This window comes from Buteo buteo, chromosome 16, assembly GCF_964188355.1.
Source record: "Buteo buteo chromosome 16, bButBut1.hap1.1, whole genome shotgun sequence".
Taxonomy (NCBI): domain Eukaryota; kingdom Metazoa; phylum Chordata; class Aves; order Accipitriformes; family Accipitridae; genus Buteo; species Buteo buteo.
The window spans coordinates 13,679,386-13,695,705 of NC_134186.1; the positions used below are offsets into that span (position 1 = coordinate 13,679,386).

Consider the following 16,320-nt stretch of genomic DNA (forward strand, 5'->3'; position numbering starts at 1 on the left):
GCATAGTTTTGTTTCCAGAGAAGCCGGTCCTGGAGCTCAGAAACTAGGACAAATGGTCCAAAAAGTCAAGGTTTTCTCATTAGACAAGATCTGACTTCTTGTGTCTGTTTCATTCTGCTGATTCACTTGATTATCTCCATACCTTTCCTAGGCCAGCCTACACCTTGTTGTTACACTGTGAGGGCTGGGGAAGGGATCAAGTTCTCTTAAAATAAGCTGATACACAGACTTATTTTGCAGTTGATGTGGTATTTATCATTCTTAAAGAATGTTTGTTCTACTTGATATTGACAGTATTATCCAGGCCAGAAATTAAAATTGCAGGTCTAATACTTAACCAAAGCCAAGGAGTAGACTTCTGTGTATTGGATTAGGCCCTGTAATTCCATGTCTAAATTACTTGAGCCCTGTGATTTTATAGAGCCTGACTCTTATTTTTTGTAAATAATAATGGCCCTGTGAGAAGAGGGGAAAAATGTGATCAGTGTATAAATAACGTAGCAAAGTCTGCATGAGCCTTCAGCTGCTTGATGCACTAGCTCCAAGGGGAGAGAAAGAGCCTTTGTGTTTCCACGTGTGGCATACTTTAAAGCCCTCTGTTCACAGTGGTGCTACCTTCAGGTATGGATTAGCTTGAAGTCAGATCAGCAGAAAAGCTTGTGTGCAGACATCTGTTTTTAAACCAGGCAAAGGGGAGAGGCCTTGGCATTCCAGCATTGCAGATGCCTGAATTCGTACTGCTGTAGGGAGGGGCAGCTTGTCCGCTGTGAAACCAGTCTGAGCCTTGCTGCAGTTTTGCAGTGCAGTTAGCCCTCTTCTGGGTGAGGTAATCTCAAATTATTTTTAGCAGTGAAGACAAACCTTAAAACTTGTTGCTCTAGTGTCCCTTACAGAGCAAGCTTGATATTGCAGGAAAACCAGGCTGTTGCGAGCCTGTAAGCGTGCTGGTTATTCTATCTTGCCCATCCCTGTAACACACCTTGTACTAAGATCAGACACTTAAAACACCAACTCAGGTGCAGCAGGAGAGTAATTTCTTCCATGCATCCCAGGGGTCAGTCCTGGAACACTGATTTTTCCGAAATGATTGCGTTTTAAGTGGTCCTTCAGTGGTATTTTAATGTTTGGGACTGCCTGTGCTGCAAGGCTGTTAAATTATTCATGGCAGTTGACCTTTTACAACTGAAACAGTATTTTTTTCACTTGCTTGCCTTCCAATGGCAGTTACTTCTTAAATTTTTGATGCTGTTAAAAAGGTGCCCTTACTTACCAACAGCGAGCTGCTCGTACTTGGCTTCTTTCATTATACGTGCTACTTCAGTCTCTGTCTCCAGGCGGGACATCTCTTTAAGGATCTTGCAGGCTGCCAGAGCTGAAGCTACACCCTCTGATCCCTGTGGAATTGAAAGGGGTGCTGCCTCAAATATGAACTTGAAAGTCCAAAATGTCGATTGAAATGACAGTTTTGGTGATATCTGAGAAGTGAAAACCACATAGCAGTAGTTCTTATGCCTTATAAGGCTGGAGACTTCTGGGTTTGATTGACCTTAGATGGGCCTGATTTGAGGTAGCAGTCAAAGACTGAAAGGAGAAGAACATGTTATGGAAATAGAGCAAAACAGTCTCACAGTGCCTCAAACACGACTGTGCTGAGATCGTGCATAAAGACGTATGGGAAAGGAGGGAGTACAGCTGGCAGAGGCACAAAAGCGGCACAGAGCAAAGAAACGTGCCTTCTGGTAATAGGGCTCCACAAACACAAGGCCCTGCAAGGTGCAGATGTGTCTGCATGCACATACACTAGCTGAAGAGCTGTGCTGCAGTTTGTCCCTCCTTGTGAATTCCCCCATTGCCAGATGCAGCTGTCTGGAAGCTCAGGGATGGGGCCTGATAGCTGTGTCTGGCTCTGTGGGGGGAGGGAAGCCCTGGCATTGCACTCCAGAGGCACAAGACAGGGCCTGGGTTGTGGAGGGTTGTAAAACAGGAGCCAATTATGCCAGCTTGAAGCTCACCCTTTGAGCACGTGGTGCTGTTGTTCCCTATGCATACAGCACGTAAGCTAAAGATGCTCGATTGCACAGTCTTCCCTCTCGGTCCTGCTAAAACCCAAACAACTGACCTATTGTAGAAGGAACAAAACCTGAGACTGAGAGTGGTGAGTCATCAGCAGCAAGGAAGAGGAGGGCCATCTCTGCAGCTGAAGTTCATCAGCAGCATTTCAGGCTGTGCTGATTTACATCTACTGCTGCTCTACCCTCCCTCTCTGCCAGGCCCTCTGGCCCCTGCTGGCACGAGCCACATGGAGATGAAAAGCCTTATAAATGCCACATCTCGTTTTTTAGAAACAAACCTATCTGTCATCTGCGCTGCAAGGCTGAGCAAAAAGCATCTCATATACTTGAAATATGCCAGTATTTCACCTGAAGCTGCTACAGCACAAAGCTTACCATAGCCCAGAAATAGTTTGCCATCTTGTGCCGGTTTTGAAGTACTGCCCATACAAACAAATCCCTCCAAGGATTTTCACTTTTCTGGTTCATATCCAAGGGCCCAGGTAATCGCTTTGTATTCATTTTATCCTGAAATATGGTTTGTAGAAATTAAAGCCTGCTTTACATTCTCATACCATGCAAATTACATGATCTAAGCTGCTCTTGGCCTCGCCAGCTACTTCATATTCTTTTGATTTTTCTTTTTCTTTTCTGTAGGACTGAGAGGTAATTAGTTCATTCTGTACTGAATCAAAGGACCCTTGTGTCCCCAATATAATTCAATATGTGTGAGAATGTTCTGGATGAAACCGTGACTCCATTGAAGTCAATGGTAAAGCTTTCATTGACTTTATTAAGGCCAGAGTTTCACTGCTGGTGTGTAATATCATACAAGACAAACCTGTGATTAACTAATCTGAGCTTGCCTTCACTTATATTGGATTCTGCTCAACTGCCACAGAGGACATGGTTTCAGAGAAAAAGGAACAAAAGGCATTTTATTTCAACAGAAATAAATCTCACCAAGGCCCAGTACAGGACAAGAATAGAGTACGTCTATACCCTCTTTTTAGTCTTTCCTTTGAGAAACCTCTCCCTCATGCAGGGAGTATTTTAAGTAGAACAGTGCTTATTCCTTTAGCATTTGATAAAAAACTCTCCAGAGGAAGTGTGGCAACTTAGGTCAAGTCCTGAGTTGTAAGCATATTTAAAAACTGCCTTTATATCTATTGTGTTAATTAGAAGCAGCCAGAGTGGATTTATTTTTTTTTAATAAAAGAAGTTTTTGTGAGGATCTATTTTTTCAGCACTTTAAACTATGGGATTCTGTTAAAATTTATTTTCATGGCATTTTTGGGGGGTGTTGGTGGTTTTTGGGGTTTTTTTGTTGTTTTTTTTTTTTTTTTTCAGTTTGTAGTGAGCTATTTAATCAACTGAATTGCACTGAAAACCTTGCAGGAGACAAAGATATCCCAAAAGTCTCATCAGTCTTTATAACCACCAGTTTCTAGCTTGAAATAAGACACACGATTTAGCAACAGTGACACTGGTATCCCAGTATAGTGATGCTCTTTCTGTTGCCAGTGATAATGGGATCAAGCCACTGGCGGCAGCCATGTGAAAAAGCTTTTAAAGGAAAAAAGCTAGTAGGCAGTGTGATGTGGTATCTGAATCGGGCCTTATTTACAGCACTTGGCTTTAGCTCACTTAGTGCCAAATCCCACAAAGGAGTCTGCTTAATGACTTTAAAGGTATTGCCCCAAACTGTCCTTTTAAACAAAGAAATTCTGACTAGATTAAAACTTACCTTTTCATACTACTAATTAATTTAGCTAGGCTTTATCAAAGCAAAAGTGATTGAAGCTCTTGAGTGAGAAATTTTTTTTTGTTATTTTTTAGTTTAAACAGTTTTAAAATGAAACTAGAACTTGGCAAATATCAAAAGGTTTAACTGTTTAGTTTGTCTAAAACTCTGATCTTAATGAAATTTCTCTATACCTCTCTGACTTGAAATTATATGTCCAAACTTGTCTCCAATGCTCTTGCAAGAACTTTAGTACTTATGAGTTTCAATGTTAAACACACTGTCAAAATGCAAAAATGATGATATATCTATTGCACAATTGTGGGCAGTGCACTATAGACATTCCACAGTGGTACCCATCACATGTTATCCTTGTCATGTGTGGGCCAAGGTGCTTGCCAGGGCCACTTCACACAATTGTTCTTATTTCTTGCTGTGTGTTATGACACTCAGTAACAAGACTATAATGATCTAAAGGCAAATATGGTGTACAGCACATTATTGAATATACAATCTACTCCTACACAGTATAAATCTGGGAATAGTTTTATGTACAAAAATTACCATTTTCAGACCTGGGATTGAAAATGGTCATTGCCTGCTTGTCTTTCTCCTAGAAAATTCTGTCTTTCAAGTACTTCTGCTTGAAGTTCTGTATGAGAAATGCAGACTGCTATTTTTATGTCTAGTTACTGCTTAGTAAATGTAAATCCATCTCTTCATATTCCCCATATATCTCTCATTGAATCTGTTCTTATACATGTGAGACTAGTAAGATCAACAGAGTGTTCTCCACATGCAAGGTGCTAGAATGAGGAATGGTCTGTGGGAGTTGTGCTAGACAAGCGTGAGATACAGGGGCCTCTGCAGATCATGAAACAGAGGCCATATCTTGGCACTAGTTCAAGGTACAGTAAAACCTTGCATAAAATCCCACATGCAAAAGGGGAGAAAGAAGAATCACAACCTACCCTAGAAACTCCTTTCTTTTCCTTTTTAATTTTGAAATTAAAAAGACCAAACCATTTTAGCTGTAATAATAATGAGCTGAAAAAAGGAATGAGAAGCTGAAGCAACCGTTTCTCTCATATTCCCTTTCCTTCCTTGCCCCAACCCCAAAGGCCAGATGTAGTTAAAATTTTTCAAATTCTAAATTGGAGGGGAGCAGGACTATGATGGAAAGCTGTAACTCACAGATTTCTTCTTGCCTCCATATCTGAGGTCTTGATAGAAACCTTTACATGCATCATGGAGAAAATCCTTGAGAACTCTGGAGACCTCACTGAGAGTGAAGAGTGGGCAGATCTCCTGCTCCTTATGCTGTTGACCAGTGAGCCCTGCCAAGGTCAGCTTGCTTTCTTCATGTTTCTTCAGTAGAAGTTCATAGAGGAGACATTTCTGAGAAATGGAACAGTAGAGTCTCTGCAGACGACTATATGTCAGGAATTCGGATATGTTAGCCCCATTGTCAATAAATAATTTTACAAATTCTGGTTTGTCATTGACCAGAGCATCCATCATCACTTCCTCCAGGTCACAGGACTAGATTGAGGAAGGGGGGGGAAGAAAGAGAAAAAAAAAAAAAAAGGAAGTTTTTAGGGGTAATCATGGATGGATGAGGAGGGAGGTAAGATTTTAACATGAGAACATGCACATTTTCTCTTCCACCAGGTCAACAGTGGGCGCAATGAGAAAGAGAGGTAGAACTCTTCATTTCTCTGTGACAAAATGTCTGTGTAAGCATTAATATTAAAACATCAACACAAATAGCATGCTGTAGGAGTTGTGGTGATGTGGGTAGGTACCCGTCGTACTGGGTATTTAGTTGGAAACAGTGACATTCTTCCTACCATCTTCTATCAGTAATATCTGCATGCTTCTTTTGCTTTGTAAGCTCAGGTTTGCTTGCTTTAAAGTCTGTACAGAAGGGAGGGGGAGATTGTTGCCCCCAAAGAGCTCAAGAAAGAGACCATGACCACTGAATTATTCCTCTATCTTTAGCCATTATCATATAGGGGACCAGAAAGACAAATAGCCTAAGGAAGCATACTACCACTGCCCAATCTCTTAGTGGAGAATGTAGGGAGTGTTAAAAACTGGAGCCTTCTATCAGGATGTTTCAGTGTCCTGTACACATTGGATTATACACTGATTGTCCTCTAAGGCAATAAAACCTGGTACCTTCCACTCCACGTCACCATTGAATATTTCACTTTTAGCTATGTCCACTCTATTCCAGGCCACTGCCAGCTTCAGTTCATCCAGATATTCCTGAGCCTCTTGACTGTGACTTTTACAGGCTGGCAAAAATAGGAAATGCAAATAAACTCAGTACTTTACATTTGTTATGTTTAATTTAATATAGTATTGGTAATTTGATTAGTGATTCAAGCTCTCCTTCAGCTATCACAGACCCATGGGTTGCTTAACCAGGAACCCTTCACAGCGTTTTTTTCCCCTAACTTAAGAAATATTAATAATAATTTTTGCTAGTTGAATTCTCTATTAAAATATTAAGTTTAAATGTCTGTAAGACCCTGGCCTCCAGAAAGGGGGGGATAGGACTGGCTATTGTTTTTGTCTTGTTTCAATTAGCACATTAAGAATAGAATGCCCTTTTTATCCCCATGCTAAATTTAGGCTAACACAAACAATTAAGTTAACACAAACTGGCAGAGCAAGTAATGTCTTCTTTCAGAAGATACAGTGAAGATTTCTTGTAAGAGAAATGGATTCTGTCTGGAACTAAGGCAGTTCAGGTCTACTTGTGGGTTTTGGTTGTCTTGGGGGGGGGTTGTTTTTTTGTTTTTTTAATGACTTGTAATCGGAATAACTGCTCCAATATATTTCAGTCCTTCTATAATCTCTACTACTAAGAGAAGCAAGTACTGAAATAAAGGAGCGATTAAAATAGTACTATAAGATAGCATGAGATAAAAAAGCAAACACTATTTTAAAGCAAGGTTACAAGAGCTATGGTATCTGCCACAGTTAATTTGTCAATAAGCAAACAGGAGAACTCTGCATCAGAAATGCAATCTGATCCAACAGCCAACTGAACTTGCTCTGGATAAGAATGAAATACATGTATAGCATAGAAGTCGTCAAATAAGGTAAATACTACACTGTGCTGTGTTTGTTGTTCTTACCTTTTACTAAAGCTTTTAAAATGACTGTGTCTAGTTCTTCTGAACCATCTTGCTCAAAGTTGTGCAGAGTTAGAAGATGTTGGTGTGAAATAATGTTCTGAATCTATTGGGAGTTGAAATAAAAATAATTTTATGACTTGTCCTACTGCTATATATTAATGCTTAAGAGCCCGTTGGAGATCACCCATACAGTATTTCCCAAAGACTTGTGTTCTAATTGTAAAGCTGAGGTTAGTCAAGAAGACAAACCATTAACTCACGTTCTTACTTGACTCATAGTCATGCTGTGGCCAGCATACCACTAGTTTTGTTTTACCTTTTCCTGCTCTGACATTTAAGTTTTGCTCTCAGAGTTGTTTACTTAAAAGCATAGTCTCTAAATCTTCTTTGAGTAAAAGTCATCAAATATTGATACATACAGTACTCTTTCCTTCTGCTTCTCTATTTATTGAGTTTTCTTTCTCACAGTGCAGCTGCACTGAGACTTTGTGACCATCTGGCAATATTGCTTCTAGATGCCCTTCCATCCCCTTGTGTTAGTGATCTGGCAAAGTTCTCCCTAATGGAATTAATATGTAGAACTTTTAAAGCTAAGGATTACGGCAGGGGCTGCAAAGAGTAAGTAGTGAGTCAGGTTGAGTGGACTTGGTTTATCTCGGAGGCACACAGTGCTCTTCAATCTTCACATAAAGACAATCTCAAAGTGTTTTTTTTGTTTCTTAGACACTTATGCATAATGGTTTAGTCCAGCAATTGTGCCTCAAGACAAAGAGTAAGGAAAATCTGTGAATCTGTTTTGTCTTTCTTTTTTAAGACCACACATAACTGACAATAGATAGGATAATTTCTAAACACCCTTCATTCTTTTTAATTTATTTGTGCTTGCCCACAATTAGGTTTCCATTTAGCAGCTGTAGATCATGAATTAGGTCTCTTCTGTCACAGCTGCACAGGCTCCACAGCTGTGGAGTATAAATAATGCTTCATGTACTCCAGAAGGATGGTGGGGTTCCTGGGTGCTGGCTGTTACTTGAGGAAATAATTCAGGAAGGACAGAGCCCTAAGTGTTCAGCTGAATCACTAGGACAAAGTAGTTTGTATGATCAACTGAGCACTTGATTTTAATGTTAGAGAGGTATTCTATGATACTAGGAGCACTGGAGTACCCAAAACTTCTGGGCAGCTTCTTGTCAAACCTGTACTGAATGGACTACCGAAGCTAGAAATGGTGGGAGAGAGATTGTGAACATGTTACATGTAACTATCAAACGTATGAGCTCACTGTTGCTGTCCATTGGAGAATGTCCTTCCACAAGAAGCTTTCTGCAGGGAATTTCTCCTTAAATTGCTTTTCAACAGCTTCTGGCATGACAAGCTGTGGGTCATTCATGAATGCAGCTAAGATGTCAGCTGTACCTCCAGACCCTGCTAAGATAAGCCAGGGAGCAGAATTTTCCAAACCGCTGCAAATTCTCTGTAGTTTAAAAAGTACATTTTAGAATTCATATACGGAAATAAAATGTTATTCAGAAGAAGTATTTCTTGCAGGTTATAGGAATAGATGTGTACCTAAACCAGATTCACTATGGAGTCAGTCCAGACTCCTCTAAACTATTAGGATTTTCCTGATTTGGTAGCAGGTCTTCCGTGTATAGACCCCTGACTATACTTCTTTTCATGACATGTCTGCTGAGTAGCTAAGCTAACTGATTTGGACAAACAATGTGTAAAACTTCTTTGTCCCTGACTTTTATTTTTTCCCCTGCAGTTTGTGTTTTAGCATGGTCAAGTGCAAGAGGAGCACTATACAGAAATTCTTATCAGGCTCTTCTGGCTGCTAAACCTGGTGATATGTTCTGAAAATCAGGAATTTGCCTGTGGGAATACAACATTGGGCTACAGAAAAAAACCTGCTGAAACATAGCAACTACAAGGGTTAAAGGCTAATAATTCTATTACTTGTGCAATTAGAATGAGTCAGGCAGGTTGTTGAGAGAGGAAAGCGGAGGCCATGGCATCATAATTGCAACAATGACTATTTGCTGCCAATCTATTTCTTGCTCTGGAGTTATGCAAGAAGCTAATGAAACTCTAAGAATCTAACTATTGATTCGCTTGTTGTGTAGGGTTTTGGTTTTTGTTTTGTTTTTAGTTTAGTGATGGTTTTGTTTTGTTTTTTTTTTAACAACTGTTGTAGTCCTTGGTGTGTATTATCCAATTTGTATTTAAGAAATTGATATTCTAAAAAAGCACAGTCAGGCTCCAGCCAGTCACCTTTGGTCTCCAAGTCACTTTGTTCTCTAAAACTTTGAAAAGGGGATTTACAGGCTGTGATACGTGATTTTTCAACACCCAAGATATAGAAAACACTGCCATATTTAGCTTCTAGAAGGAAAGCTCAAGAGGTGACATAATCCTAGTTTAAACAGTGAGATTTCCAATACCAGTGTGTGTTTTAGTCCAGCTGACAAAGATATGACAAGATACAGGAACTGGAAACTGAAACTAGAAAAAGTCACCAGAAATGAGTCATTATTCTGAAAGAGTTTACCAGGTTGCGTGGCAGAGTCTTATCACTTGGAAACTTTAAATTATGGTTAAACGTGTCTCTAAAGGTACTGTAGAGTATTCCTTTTCATCTGAGAGTATTATAAAAAAAAAAGCCATGTGGACATACAGGCTGCTACAAAGTAGCAAAATGAAATACCAGTAAAAGTAAAATGGAAATCAAAGAGTATCTCCTAGTTAACAGGTTAAGTTGTAGAACTACTCAAGAAAAAAATCAAAACTGATCCTTTGCTGAAAGAGATATGGGATTGTTAGCAGACAAATCTCCAGTCTTATATCCTACAATGTATTTTTGCTCAGCGGAACTAGGACACCATAGTTTTAAATGGTGTATCTAGCAAACCTGGTCTTGTACTTCCTCTGAGCTCTGTGACAGAGACAGTTGTCTCGCTGTTGCTGGACAGCACTGAAGGATTAATCTTTTTTTGGTATGTGATCTCGAGTAAAAGCACAGTATTTCTATTTTGCTAGATCTGGAGCTGGCTTCTGTGGGTTTGTTTTGGTTTCGGATTTCTTCTTCTCACTGTACAAGCTGGCAATGGAAGCTTTAATGATCAGCTGGTGCCTATTCAAAAGGAAATATTTCTCCCAAACAAATACTGGCAAACTTAATATTAACAGAATTCAGTTCTTAATGATGTATAGAAATGAATTTTGACTTTATGTATGGTGCCAATACATGTATTTGTCATCCAGCCAAATTTTCTGTTAATTACTTGGCACCAGTTAAAATTTGTTTTTCTAAAGTTGCAAACAGCTTCTTACCTCAAGTGTGCCTGGTCCTCCATTTACCAGTAAGCACAGCACAGGGATCTCAATGCTACCTGTTCCTGTGAAATAGATGGTTTAATTTTTAAGAAGTTAACAGCTTTCACAAAACTGTTGTGTTTTTGCCAACTCCTTGAAAATACTTGATAGGAACCATATACTCTTTATTACTGTGCTTCAACAGCTTAAAATTTCATTCGGCACAATCTGATGTGGTGATTAATAACATAATCTTATACATTTAAAAGAAATGCTAATGAAATATTTAACATGTCATGGCAGCAGGGGAAGAAACAATGTAGGCATCCCTGTCCCTAACATCCTCCCACAGGGGCCCACTTTTTATACTGTAAATGCTGAACTATGTAATCCAAAGGTGACTATAGATTGGCCTAAAAGTGCTCAATTCAATCAGAACAGTAGCACCATGAGATTAATGCCTTTCAGTTGGAAAATAAAAGGCATTTGGTTCAAACAATTTTTTTGATGTTTCCCTTTCTAGGTCTCCCATAGCAGTGTACAGATCACCACTTACTACTTGTTGGATCTGTTGTGGGATGACTACAGAGATAAGGTAGAACTAAACTGTAGCGAGCACGTGATTGGCAAGTAGCTTCATTTGTTTTAGTGGATGGCATAGCATTGCCATACATCTATAAGGTGATGCTCTAGTTTGAAGAGTAACCTCTGTGACTACAGGTTCCTCAGATATGTTTATGGCTTCAAATGTTCTTAATTTACCATAGATTTAGATAAAATTTAGCTGGGTGAGGGGCAGGGGGGGAGGATTCTGATTTTATGCTTGGAAGGTGGGAAGTTCTTAACTGCAAAGAATATTCAGCATATCAAAAATTTCCTCAGAATGACTTCTAGGTATTTTTTAAAACAGGGAAATTCTGCGTGACCTTATTAAAGTGTTTTACTTCAGTAAAGTCACATAGCTTTGCTCAGCTTGGATATAAATGAGCTTAAATGAACATTGGTTTTGTTTATAGAAGATACTAATGAATTCAGTACGTTCCAGTGAAATATTTGTCAAATGAATCAGCATTTTTTGACAGAAAATTGTTCCACTGAGATTTGTTCAATCAGATTTGGTTTGCAAGCAGAAAGAGGCTACTTTCTAATTCTCAGCACTGTAATCTCAGCCTACCATTACAGTCCACCTGTGGTCTTTCCTATTTGAGTCACCAGATAAGCATTCTTCAGGTGCATTCATGCTCTCAGGTACATCTATGCAACAATACTATGGGCTACGTAATAAATTATTCCATTGATGCATACAAGTGCAAATAAGTGAGCTCTCCCTTCTGTTTCAGCTGTGCTAGCACTGCAGGTATTGCAGAAACAAAGGAAAGGTAGAAGTAATTGTACTAGCACTACAACTGAATTCTTTCCACAAATAGCAGTAGCAGACCTGCCCAATACTCAGTTCTCATTATAAACAAAGGTCACACAGATTTAGATGGCCATTAGATGCTACATTGTTTACCCAGGATAAGATTTTATCCTGAAATAAATATGGCTCAAAATATTTCAGAGGGCTTTGGAACAAGTCTTTTCTTCCAGTGTGGGAGCAATTTAAGACCCTGTGTGCAAGAGGGTATAAAAGTATACAACAATGAACATCCATCTCAGAACCACTGGTTAAGGCACATAAAGCTGGATTTATTTTCCATTTATTGCATTTTAAGGCAATTTGATCAATGCTTTGAAGATCAGCTTTGAGCTATGTTTAAGGAGATGTGATAAAAGTCAGGATTTTTGGTTCAAAGAGCAGCTTTCTCAACTTCAGGAGTCACCTTAGTTCTGGCTCTTGCATAATGACAAATGTGTTTACTTGATCTTGCTTATGTAGATGGCTGTCCAATTTGAGAATTGGACTTGCCTTTGATAAGGCCAGGGGCCCACAAGTATCACTGTAATATCAGTATTATTCAAGTTAGCATGCCTATATAGAGTCAACTTACCACCATACCCAGTACGCTGTTCTGAAATATGTTTTTCCAAGGTGAGACGTAGCTTAGTGGTTCCATCTGGCTCATCTGGCATTATGTGATCCACCAAAATAAAATGGGAATGGTTGTGGTCCAGGGAATACAGCGGGCCTTGGATATTATCATCTGATTGGTAGTGTACAAGACTTTCATTCTAGAGAGAGAAGGAGAGATGTTAGTGTTCTCTGCAAAACACAGTCCATGGTTTTTATGTGTTTCATCTCCATTTTTGTGGTGTCTGCACCATGACACCGCACACCACCTTTCAGACACTTGAATAGACTCTTTGAAAAGAGTAGAAAAGGAGAATGTGTTCCTTCTGAAAGGTGCCAGATTTGACAGTACTGAAATCTGAAGGCTCTGAGGTTTCCCTCTTGGGCTCTGCAAAATACAGTGACATCAGTCATCATCTCTGGAATGTAGGCATTCATTCAGAGGTTTTGGAAATGTTTGTTGGACAAATAGAAAGGGGCCATGAGACCCAATAATTGTGGTTGGAGCTGTAATGTCTCAAGAGGGCTAAAGTCTCAGCTGGTGTAAACAGGGGCAAACCTATTCACTTCAGTAGCATTTTGTCCATGGTTAGCCTAGTAGGTAAGTTAGCCTGCTGTATATCCATATCAATTTAAATGCAGCTTTATTTGACAGGGTTATATGAGGTCTAATGGTTATTCTCAGTTTGGAAACTGCATTCTAAAAAAGTGACAGGCAGACTTTTAGAAAGTGCCATCTTACTAACTTTTATTTTGCATGAGGGGTGTTACATCTTGAAATTATTTATTAATTAATTTTTGCATAAAATCACTGGGTAAATCAGACCCCCTGTTACAGACTTTTGTTCTAAGGATCGTGCTACGTGTGGTCTTCCATACACACGCTTTTTCAAGCCCCCCTTACTTCCTTAATAAATCTTTCTTTCCCACTGTTGCACATCCACTTTGATATATCATTCCTAGCTGCAAGCCAGGCTATAAATGCCTGGTTATTCTTCTTTTTCATCTTCATAATTGCTGTCCTATTGCAAGTAAACCAGATTAAAGCAATTGTTTAAAATCTGCATTTATTTCTATTGTGCCTCTTTTCCAACTCCTGCAGCCTTTGAGTTGATGAACAAAACTCAGACTATCAGCTTGGCTATTCTGCCTGTGTGTTGCATTTCCCTCCCACTAATTTTGTGGACAGACAGGTGTTAAAGCCTTTCTAGACATAGCAGTGTAACTATGCAAGTAGCCTAGCTGTCATTAAGGTATGCCAGAGAGATTTATGTTTTGTTTTTTAAGAGCCAGATCTTATGTCGAGCCTTTCTTAATCTCAGCTTTTGGCAGCATCTGCTAGGAAGTGCAGGTGCCCAGTTGAATCCTGGGGGAAGCCCAATCCCGGGGCTGTCCAGGTTCTTCTCCACAGCCAAGGCTAAGGCTGATGTCGGAGAGGCAGCAAACATATCACCTGGAGCTCATAGCAGCACTACTAATGCATAAAAACATTAAGTCACCCAGAGGACAAGCTCCTTCATGCTGCAGGTAGAAGAGTTGAGCATGCTGCATAGCATGCCTATAAGTGGCTTTCTGAAATGAAACTGCATACAGTCAAACTGAAGAGAAATCTCCTTCAAAGCAAGGTGAAAAAGGCTATAATCAGCCATGTTCCTATGGCTCCTTTCTCTGTCAGCAGCTCTGGGAAGAGTAGGAACATCAGAGGCTGTTCCAGGAAAACCAGTAAATTTGCATGTCCTTTACAGAGAGCAAGTGCCACAAATTTCTTCTACCTCCTTCTCTCTGCCTCTCATTTTTTGGGGAAAGCTTCTTGACACAACTAATTTGCCTTCAAATTTTGTTTTGAGGGTGGGCCTATATTCTGCTGCCATGTAACGTGAAGCCTACTCACCAAAGATGTGACCTTTGATTAGGAGCCAGGGGCACAACAACCAACTGAAAAAGGCCCTTGGGGATTTTCCTATTTATTCTCTGAAAATGTGGAAGTGATCTTTCAATGATGTTTAAAGCATACCATTAACACAGAAGAGGTGGGAGGGATCCACTGATTCCAGGGCTTGTTTATCTCCTTGCTAGTGTGGATTGTTAGCTCTATTTTATACAACCATCTGCTTGTATTAGTGCCAAGTATAAAGAGAACTGGGTTTAGATCAACATCCCTGTCTGTAGTTCCTTTGTCTTAAAGTTACTGACTAAAATCCAGAAAGTCTTTGGGTGGAAGCAGTGCCAGAAGTCATAGGGTCAGGAATGCTCCACACAAAATATTCCTTGACAAAGAATTTGGGCTTTAGTTAAGGGGGAGAAAATGTAAGGCAACAAAAAGACCAGCACACTTGTTTTGTAGCTGCTGGTTGGGAAAGATCCAGATGTATATTGATCACTTAGCCTGGGAGGGAAGTGGAATAGTTTGCGTTTGCCAAAGCAACTTTCCTGAACAAAATTCACAAATGTGATGAACCGAATTCTTTCCTCTGAGGTCCTTTTGGACCAGTTCAGCCACACAAATAGGTTGAAGTCTTCCAGATGAAGAGTCCCACCTGGTAGAGCACACAGGTAGCTGTCCTTGGCAAAAAGGGTGGAAAAAGGGAAGCCCTATGAGAATAAATTGTTGATATGGTCTGGCAGTCTTCCAGCTACTAGCTGGTACTTGGTAGTCTGTTTGAGAGAAGAACTAGGTGCGACTTCAAAGGGCTGTGTTTGTCATTTGTTTCTTAGCTTCTGTAGAGATAGCACAGAGGAACTGTCATTCATTGTCATTACACACCTACTTATTGCTATAATATTCTGCTTAGTACAGACTGTATATCCAGTGACAAGAAAGTCATGCCATTATTTTTTTTTCTCCACCTCCAGGTCAATTCAGCATCAACTTGTCTTGACATTTTCAGCAACTGTTTTGTTAGGTGAGGTTTTTTTATCTGACCACCCCACCCCCCACCCCCACCCCCCAAAAGAACTTTGATTGCTTTGACCTGAATTGTGAAGTCCCTAGAGCTCCCAATAACTAGACGGAATCCTACATGGCTAGCATTTTTGGCCTGGTGTGTTGAGCAAGTTTTTGTATATTAGACACCAATTCAATGACTATTTAAGAAAACTTGGTCTTGAATATTTTTAGCTTGTGTTCCAGACTAGAAAATATACTTTTTACAGTATTTATGAAATAGCTTGGAGTAAGTGCTTCTGCAGTAAGTGGACAAAGGAAAAAAAATATTAAAGGGACCTTATAATGTATGATTTTTTTTCCCTGACATTCGTCCTAACTCTGGTCGCTGAGCTAATGTCTAATACTGTCACCTGCTGGATATTTGCAGAATTGCTGCCAAGTATACTGAGTGCACAGGGCCCAGAATCATTAGGGTCTAATACTTCTTCCTGCTCTTTATTTCTGTTTTCCCTCAAAGCACACTTTAAACTCCGCTTTTGTTTTTAAGTTAGATCAACGTTGTTCTGCCTACTACTTCCAAATTTTGTAAAGGTGCAGCTTCTGAACAATCTTGTCTCACAAATAGAATAAGTGAAAAATACCTTTGTGTTGTCCAGAATTTCTCTGTGCTGGATTTTTCTGAGTGAAGTTATTCCTATGGCAATCACTCTTACTTTGGATGAAGTACTAGCCAGTGCATGATCTCGGACTGCTTGCACTAAGTGTCTTGTTATTCCTACACGTAAAGCACTGGTAAAAATCCAGGCACCTGAAATTATTTTTTAAAAATAGTTAGATAATTTCTTTATAATTGAACATGTTTGTGTGTCAAGTAACATTACTTACAGTACTGGATTTAAGTTTTTTTTAGATAGATAAACTGTAGACAGGTCTTGATGGACTGTAACTTTTAGAATTAAAATACATACAAAGTACGTAAGACTCTAATAAGGAAAACAAGAAGAAATTATATGCCCAAGCAAACATGCCTCACATATCATGTGATGCAATGTTGCTATATTTACTCTGATGTCATACGCTCATCAAGAATGCTGTGTCCAGTCTAGAGTCACTGTCTAAATATGAGCAGAAACATCACTATACCAAGCAGGTCTGATTGTTGC

General features: G+C 39.6%; 1 protein-coding gene across 1 annotated transcript in view; it reads right to left on the reverse strand.

Annotated features, from left to right (window-relative positions):
* TRPM5 (transient receptor potential cation channel subfamily M member 5) overlaps positions 1-16,320 on the reverse strand; it is a 41,963-nt gene that overhangs the window by 20,019 nt on the left and 5,624 nt on the right. The window contains exons 4-12 of the mRNA XM_075047912.1: positions 15,799-15,965; positions 12,251-12,431; positions 10,278-10,342; positions 8,227-8,418; positions 6,945-7,047; positions 5,977-6,095; positions 4,990-5,337; positions 2,448-2,579; positions 1,271-1,394 (exon numbers count right to left, since the gene is read on the reverse strand). Of these exons, the coding sequence (XP_074904013.1) occupies positions 1,271-1,394; positions 2,448-2,579; positions 4,990-5,337; positions 5,977-6,095; positions 6,945-7,047; positions 8,227-8,418; positions 10,278-10,342; positions 12,251-12,431; positions 15,799-15,965 (1,431 nt within the window). The remainder of the gene's footprint in view (positions 1-1,270; positions 1,395-2,447; positions 2,580-4,989; positions 5,338-5,976; positions 6,096-6,944; positions 7,048-8,226; positions 8,419-10,277; positions 10,343-12,250; positions 12,432-15,798; positions 15,966-16,320) is intronic.